This window comes from Erinaceus europaeus, chromosome 20 (assembly GCF_950295315.1).
Source record: "Erinaceus europaeus chromosome 20, mEriEur2.1, whole genome shotgun sequence".
Taxonomy (NCBI): Eukaryota; Metazoa; Chordata; class Mammalia; order Eulipotyphla; family Erinaceidae; genus Erinaceus; species Erinaceus europaeus.
In genome coordinates this window covers 56,673,881-56,681,872 of record NC_080181.1, presented here as the reverse complement: position 1 = coordinate 56,681,872, position 7,992 = coordinate 56,673,881, and the positions used below count along the sequence as shown (strand labels likewise).

At 47.3% G+C, this 7,992-nt stretch overlaps 1 protein-coding gene across 1 annotated transcript in view; it reads right to left on the bottom strand.

Moving 5' to 3' along the window:
• IQGAP1 (IQ motif containing GTPase activating protein 1) overlaps positions 1-7,992 on the bottom strand; it is a 95,777-nt gene that overhangs the window by 33,145 nt on the left and 54,640 nt on the right. The window contains exons 10-15 of the mRNA XM_007539136.3: positions 6,435-6,598; positions 5,655-5,739; positions 4,129-4,292; positions 3,680-3,840; positions 2,157-2,281; positions 959-1,122 (exon numbers count right to left, since the gene is read on the bottom strand). Of these exons, the coding sequence (XP_007539198.1) occupies positions 959-1,122; positions 2,157-2,281; positions 3,680-3,840; positions 4,129-4,292; positions 5,655-5,739; positions 6,435-6,598 (863 nt within the window). The remainder of the gene's footprint in view (positions 1-958; positions 1,123-2,156; positions 2,282-3,679; positions 3,841-4,128; positions 4,293-5,654; positions 5,740-6,434; positions 6,599-7,992) is intronic.

The window sequence follows — 7,992 nt, the reverse complement described above, 5'->3', positions numbered from 1 at the left end:
TGACATGTACAGAGGAGGTGAATCCACAGATAGAAAGTCAACTGGTGGTAACTCCGGGTTGGGGAGGTAGAGGGAAAAGGAAGTGTTACTGCCAGTGAGTACCAGGCTTCCTTTCTGGGAGATGAAATGCTCTATAATAGATTATGGTGAAACTTGGCAATTCTGTGACCAAACTGAAAAACCATTAAAATATGTAACTTTAGATGGTAAACTGCATGGCATGTGCTTCATTAAACAAAAAGTCATGGCATTTTCTACTAAGCCTTAACAAAGATGTGTTCACTGTGACTACAAATCCACTTCTAAACCTAAGCCCAGGAGAAATGCACACACCTCTATCTAAAGATATAAGCTAGAATATTCATAGAAGCACTGTATACTACAGCCGTGTGTGTGTATGTGGGGGGGGGGGCACAACGACAAATAATTGACCAGTTATAGAACATATAATCACACCACCAGAATGAACAAACTATGTCTATGTGAAACCACATGGATGAATTTCAGCAGCATTATATTGTGCAAAAGAGGGTAACAACATATATGAGCTCACTCAAACACAACAGAAAAACAGACAAAAGTCAACTGTGGTGCCAGAAATCAGGACAGCGGTTACCACCAGCGAAGACAGGGCTGACGAGGATGAGAGGGGGGACAAGAAGAGGGCTCTGTTAATGCTGCTCAGAATCTGAGTACCGGCTACACACCTACACTCAGCTCCGAGAACTTACACAACCGATTCTCATAAAGCTGCATTTTTCTGGATCTTGTATTTCAGTGCAACAAATAACCACAACTAGGTGTTAGATCACAGAAGCTTCTGGAAGGTAGAGTATGTCTCTGACGCCTGGTGTTCCTCCTGGACTTGGAATCTAAGCCTGGCAAATAGTCATTGCATCCAGAGGCAGGTCCCTCCCCCCTTGGTCCCAGCACAGACGAGGCTCCTGATGCCACTCACCTGGGCTTTCTCCCTCTTGGCTCTGATCAGCGTGTCCTGGTAATGCTGGGCCACCTCGGCAAGGACCCCCTCGAGTTTGGCTGCGGGGATCTGCAGGGCCTGGAGGGTCTTCCGGGCATCCCCTTCATCCAGAGCTTCATTGATCACACCAATGGCTAAAATTCCTACGAGCCAGAGGACAGGTGCTTTTGTTTTTAACTAGGAGATTACCACTTGGAGACTCCCTGCCCTGAGTCCAATCACGATTCGTCACCCACTACACTAAGTAGCATTTGATTTTTTTCTTCAAGTGCAATGCTTCATCTAAAGAAAACTTCCTTTATCCATATTCGGAGTGGAGCCTCAAATTTCTTGCTAATTTAAGAGATGAAGATTTCCATTAAGCTGTCTTCAGGGTATAGTTTTCAGTGACGTTCTGACTCATAATCAAGCTACTCAGTTTACATAAAGGTGGAGTTCAAGGGATCTTAAGACGTCAACTAATTTAGTACTTGATGGGAAAAAAGCAAGGTACAGGGAGCTCTTCTCCACAATCACACAGCAAACAGGTGGTTATGGAGGATCCAAGCTCAGGGTCCCCTCCTCCCCTTCAAGGCAGAGCTCTTGAGAAAAAAAAAAAGGCCTTGATTGGCATTCTTCATAATTACACCATAATCATAATCACAGTGCTTTCCTGAGTTTTGTGACCCACTTAGCAAATCACTGAAACAGAAGAGGCAGAGGGGATCCCTGCATTAACAGCCAGCTAGTGGGAAGTGTGGTGGCTCGGGGACTCTGGAGCTTGTGGCCTTTGAGAGAACAGTCTGGGGAGGACTATGATCTTACTCCAGCTGTGTGACAAGACTAAGGGCCAAGTCATCAGTGTCAGAACCACCCGTCACAGCAGAGCACGACTAATTCACCTCTTGATAAATACCTTATCAAATACACACCTAGAATTCTGAAAACATTCACTCTTCACATAGATATGTGTATTTACTTATATTTATTTATTTGTTTGTTTATCCTGTGTGTGCATGTTGTCCGCTTCCCCCCAAAAAAACGCTTAAAGAGCTAGCACTGAAACCTGCGCCTGGAGTTTCCACGGCAACATGGATGACTCAAGTAGTCACAAGGGAAACACAACCAGCCCACCACCAATCACACGTCCTTTGGCTGTGTGTGGTCTTACTCGGCAGGCGGGGTGCCCATTACTCACTCTCATGCTCCTCTTGCACCACCAGGTTCACATGGTCCACACAGGCCTGGATGTCGTTCCATGTGATAAATTCACTGTTTGCCGCATGTGCCTGAGCTTTCAGTTTCATCAGCTCGTCGAGATACCTACACCATTCCCGAACAAAGACAAACACGCAAGAAGGAGTATTATGAATGGCAGGAGTAAGGAGAGCTGGAGATAGAGCACCCAAAGACAGCGAAGGTAGTACACTGGGGGCTAAGCTCTAGGATGGGGGAGCTAGCGTAATGGCTATGCAAAAAGACTCTCACTCCTGGGGCTCCAAGGGGAATGCACAACTCAAGTGATTTCTCTACAGACAAGACGCAAAGTGGTGTGCCAGATAACATGCACAGAACGAATAAAAGAAGCTATAGCAACCCCTCCTCAAACTTGTCAATTCGGTGAGGACTCTCATTCAGGGTTAAAATGCTACGTGAATGGTCAATGCAGAACTGGACATAGACACCTTTTTGCAAGAAGTGCAGAAGAGATTATGTCAAGGTGTTAAGAGGAAAACATTCATTAGGCATGTGCACTGGAGGAACAAGCTGTCTCCCTAGTCCCTAGCAGTGGGACAAGATGACCTGCTAGGCCCTTTCATGTAAGAATTATGAAATGCACACCATCAAAAATGCTGAATCAAAGCGCTCTGGATGTGTGTCACTAGGGCCTTGTGCATGCACACTACCATGTGGACAGTTTCTTCATACTTTTCATTTCAGAGAGAGGGGGACAAGAAAGGGGAGGGAGGGAGAGAGGGAGGAAGAGGGAGCGAAGCCATAGCACAAGTCCACAGTCTATGGTGCTCCCCCTAGTGCCATGGTGCTCCCATGTAGTGCTGGGGCTTGAATCCTGGGTCTTGCATATGACAAGATCCATGTTCTACAGAATGAGGCGACATCTGGTTCCTGAATTAAATCTTAACAAGTTTTTAAGCCTTATTTCCAATTTATGGGAATAAGTTATATATTAGGACGCCACAAGAATGGGAAGTTAGAAATATACAGAATAATTGATACCGTGTCTCGAACAGTGAGTGTCATGAAGACATGGCCAGTTTTAGATTAAAATATCCCCAAAGAACACAAGAGTCGGTTGTACCAATGGCCCTAGGTTGGATTAGGGTTTTAATAAACCATCTGTAAAGGACAATCTGGAACAATTGTGGAAGTGTGAAAATAAACTAGGTTTTGAGGATGTTCATGAAGTATTATTGATTTTGTCAGGGTAAAAGATAGAATATTCTTGTATATAATAAGTATCGTCATTGTTTTAGATAAATTTACTTGTCTGTTTTGGAGTAGGATGTCACAATATCTATAATTTACTATAAACCCTTCATCACAGTAAAAAAAAAACAAAACAGAATTAAAATAGGAAAAGAAAGGTGGTACCATGCTAAAGTCACACTGTCTGGGAAGGAAACAAGGAGTGCTAACACACAAAGGCAGAAACAGTGAACAGTCTTCTAGAAGATTCAACCTGCCCCTCTGGAAACCCACCGCTGACAGTTCTCCTCTTCAATATTGGTGAGGCCAGTGACCGAGTTGCTCAGCTGCTTCCACACTGTGTTCATGTCTCCTGACTCCAGGGCCCTGTTGATGAGGGCCACTGATGACAGCATCTCCACAGCGACTGAGAGCTCGGGGTGGGTGAGACTGTGCTGTGCAGGGGAGATGGCGAGAGGTGAGCAGCCTCGTTCCTTCAGAAAGTTTAGTAAGCCACAAGAAGGCTAGGTTCTAGGTTTCTTGTGTAGGAAGGAAGGAAGGGTGGGAGGGAGGGAGGAGGGAGGGAGGAAGGAAGGAAGGAAGGCAGGGAGAGAGGGAGGAAAGGAGGGAGGGAGAGAGAAAGAAAAAAGGGAGAGAAAAGGTTCTAAGCACATTAAGAAGTGGATATTATGTTCACTTCCACTACACCTGGCAGGTGACCAGGGCAGGCTCAGTGAGCTTACCTCGGGGCTCTGCTGCTGCAGTGTGGCCAGCTCTCTCTGGTAGAGATCAGCAGCGAAGGGGTACACCTGGGGCAGCTGGGCCTCGGGGTTCATGAGCTCCAGAACGGTTTTCTCAGCAACACCCTCCTGGATGGCAGCATTAATAGAAGCCACTGCAGCTAGTCCTGGCAGAAAAGAGGAATCAGAAATGCTCTGGGCTTAGAGAGTGTGAGGAGAGGGAGAGGCCAGTTTTCACCATAGAAAGTTCTATTACAGGGGGCTGGGCAGTGGCGCACTGGGTTAAACGCATGTAGTACAAAGCGCAAGGACCAGCACAAGGATCCTGGTTCCAGCCCCCGGCTCCCCACCTGCAGGGGGGGTCGCTGCACAAGCGGTGAAGTAGGTCTGCAGGTGTCTGTCTTTCTCCCCCCCACCCACCCCTCTCAATTCTCTCTATCCTACCCAAAAAAATCAAGAAAATAGTCACAGCAGCAGCGTATTCATAGTGCAGACACCCAGCCCCAGTGATAACCCTGGAAGCAAAAAAAATAAAAAAGTTCTATTTCCTCATTAAACTACTAGCCACGATCATGATTTTATTTATTTACTTATTCATTTATGGGGGGAGAGAATACCAGGGCATCACTCTGGCGCATCTGATGCCAGGGATCCAACTTGGGACTTGAGATTCTATGCTTTACCCACTGTGCCACCTCCTGGGCCACTAACCATGATTATTTAAAACAGATTTACTTCATAAGAAACAGAAAGTGATCCACATGGGGGGGGGGGGAGAATAGAGAGCACCAGTATCCAGCACATCTGGCAGCAGGGGTCAATCTGGCAGGCTCAGGCAAACTCAACACCCTCCAGCCGAGCTCTTTCTGCATCTGTTTGAAGTATCCATGTTTGAAGTACAACTTTCATTTCTAAAAAGAGGTCTTCTGAGGCACCTCTCCTCTCTAAATCAAAGGAAAAATTGGGTCCAGAGGGCTGCTCAGCAGATTATATACAACTGTCAAGTCCTAAGTTCAATTCCTGATGCCACACAGAAAGGTGAAAAGCAGCCTTATCAGTATGGAATATGAACTGTGTCTCTGACACCGTCCTCCCCATCACTGCAATTCTTCTGGCAGGTCTCCACAGAAAGCCTCTGCCTTCCACCGCAAGGAGTCTGGCAAACAGGGCACTAGCTTCTTCGTACACTCGGCCTACTGTTGCTCTACTCAAACTTCCTTTCCCTCTAGTGCGCTGTACTTGGAGCATCCTTCTTTCTGCTCTCACCATCCAACTCGGAACAACCGGTCCCAGAAGTCCCCCTCCTGCAGGGACTCACTTCCCCATGAAGCTCTAAGGTGCTTACAGCCAAAGAGCCTTCACAGCTCTACTGGCACTTGTCAAGCTGGGGAACACTGCTGTCACCAAAGACACCAATAGGCTCGGGGCAGGACTGAGGAGTGATGGAGTCCCATCTCTGACCCTGCCCCCGCCCCCCACCCCGCTGTGACCTCAGCTCAGGATTTCTGGACACTGGCCAGAACTCTTACTTCTCTGATACTGCTGGGCAGCACTGTTGGCAGCCTCCACTCCGCACTGCAGCTCCTCCTTCTGCAGGGGCTCAGCCTGACCACCCTGAGAAACAGAGGACACGGATGTGAAAACCACTCCCACTGGTGCCCAGAACTCCCAGCTCTCTGATCGCAATGACAGTCACTGGGGAGAGAGCCACCGAGGGAACCACATTGCTGCCTGCAGACAGAGCAGCAGCCTACACTGGAGTCAGAGCTGGCTAAAACCAGGGCACAGTGGCTGTGTAGATATCAGAACATTATGACCATATGACAAGTACAGAAATGTTCTGAGATAAAATGCATACGGAATCATCTGGACAGCAAGGCTACTTACTTTGGCAAGGAATATATACTCCCATTTACTGGGAATGTGTAAAATGTATACTTGCCCTTATTTAGACAAAATAAAAAAGGAAACCCCGTATATTTGTTCTTTAAAAGAAACCACAAGGAACTATCCCGGTCAGCTCTTACTGCATGTTAAGAAATTTCCAATGTGGGCCAGAAGGAATGTGAAACAAGTCAAGTGCTCTCTGGTGGCTTTTAGTCAGGGCTTGGGGCGCTTCAAGGGAAGGTGTGGTTAGATGGGGAGGGTAGACAGCTATTCCTGTGCTGAATGCAAAAGGGGACTCAAGACAGTGTGCACTTCACTGGAGAGCATTTCTGAGGCAGGGAAGAAAGTTAGTTCTAGGACAAAAGGCTGCAGGAAGCCTCGGGGGATGCACAGGAGCCCTGCGGGCGTTCCCAGGTATTCACCTCTCTCTTTTGCTGCTGGTCACCCAGGAGCTGCTTGAGGTACCAGTCCCCATTCTGTGGCTGCAGCCCCCGAAGGCCCAGCGCTGGGGACTGCAAGGCCTTGAGCAAGGCCAGCATAGCACCCTGCTCTAAAGCCCGGTCCACGTTCGCCAGTGCAGACAGCGCTGAGGAGGGAAAAGGCAAAAACATGAGAAAAGCCTGTGCTAACAGTTTACCCCGAAGCACCTCCTCCCCAAACCAATCTTGGGCCCCAGCTACGAACAAGTTATCCAGGAAGCCTGAATTCTGGGATATCACACAAGCAAGAGGCTCTGGGGTTGAGGGACAGCCTTGAAATCATAGGGTCCAGGAGTTTCCAGCCAAGTTGTTCATCAGATTTAATAACCAATTATGGGGCCACACCCCAGGCTTGCTAACAGCTCCCAGATGTAGGCAGCTTGGCACCAACATGCGCAGAGGCATCGGTCCACACCAGTGCATGCCTGAGTGCCCACTGAGATGCCATATCAAACCACTGAGCAAGAGAGTGTCTCCGCAGGGATCCACGCCGGTGGACAACCATTTCGAGTCAACTGTCACAGCTCTCACTCTGTAGGTGACTCTACAGAGGAGGAAGCCCCTTCCAGGAGAAGCTGATTCCTAACTGATGAGCCTTGGTCAGACACTTCTCAATGGAGCCTCACTCAACCCTCTCTCTTGACCCTCATCTCCCTAATCTACTACACCCAGACAAGGGTGGGCTGACTGACAGGGGAAGGGGCTGGCTGGCTGGCCACTCAGTATTCTTCATGCTGGTCACAGAAACTGGGGCCACACAGGGCTGTGTGTTTTGGCACTTGAGTTCCACTTTTTCTTTTAGATAGCGGTAGATAGATAGATTGATTGATTGATTGACAGATAAATAAGATACCACAGCACCAGAGCTTCTCCCAGGGCCCTATGCCCTCGGGTGGTGTCTCGGCTCCAATCTGGGCTGCAAACATGACCAGACATGCTCCCTACCCAGAGAGTTGTCTCTCCAGCCCCAGGGTACCAGTGAGAGCCAAGGTGCCCCTCTACCTGAAAGCAATGACAGAAACCCCTTTCTCATAGGGTTACGGTCAAGGTGAAGGAAATAATGCCTATGGAGACACTTTGCATGCTGTAAACAAATAAGGCAGAAAGTTGAAAGGAAGAGTAGACTTTCTGGCTTGAACAGTGACAGCCCCTAGTAAAGTTATTTTCAGATTCTCTATTTTTAGAAGAGAAAACAGTGTCTCCCTCCCATGCCAACCAGGAATTTTATCACCAAAGTAACAAAACAAATCAAGTATAAAATACTGACAATTAAAAGATTTGGGGCATAGTATACTTGTCAATTTAAAATATTTTAATTAGCTTTTTTTAAAAAAATGGTTCAAGTGAAAACTAAAGTTTCAAATATACTTGAGAAAAGAGAAGGGGAATTTGAGTAAGAATAGAAAATAAATAAAAACAAGAGGAAACAGGGAGAAAAGATTGAAAGTAGCTATAATGGGGCACATTTCACCATGCGTGAAGACTTGAGTTTGTGCCCCTG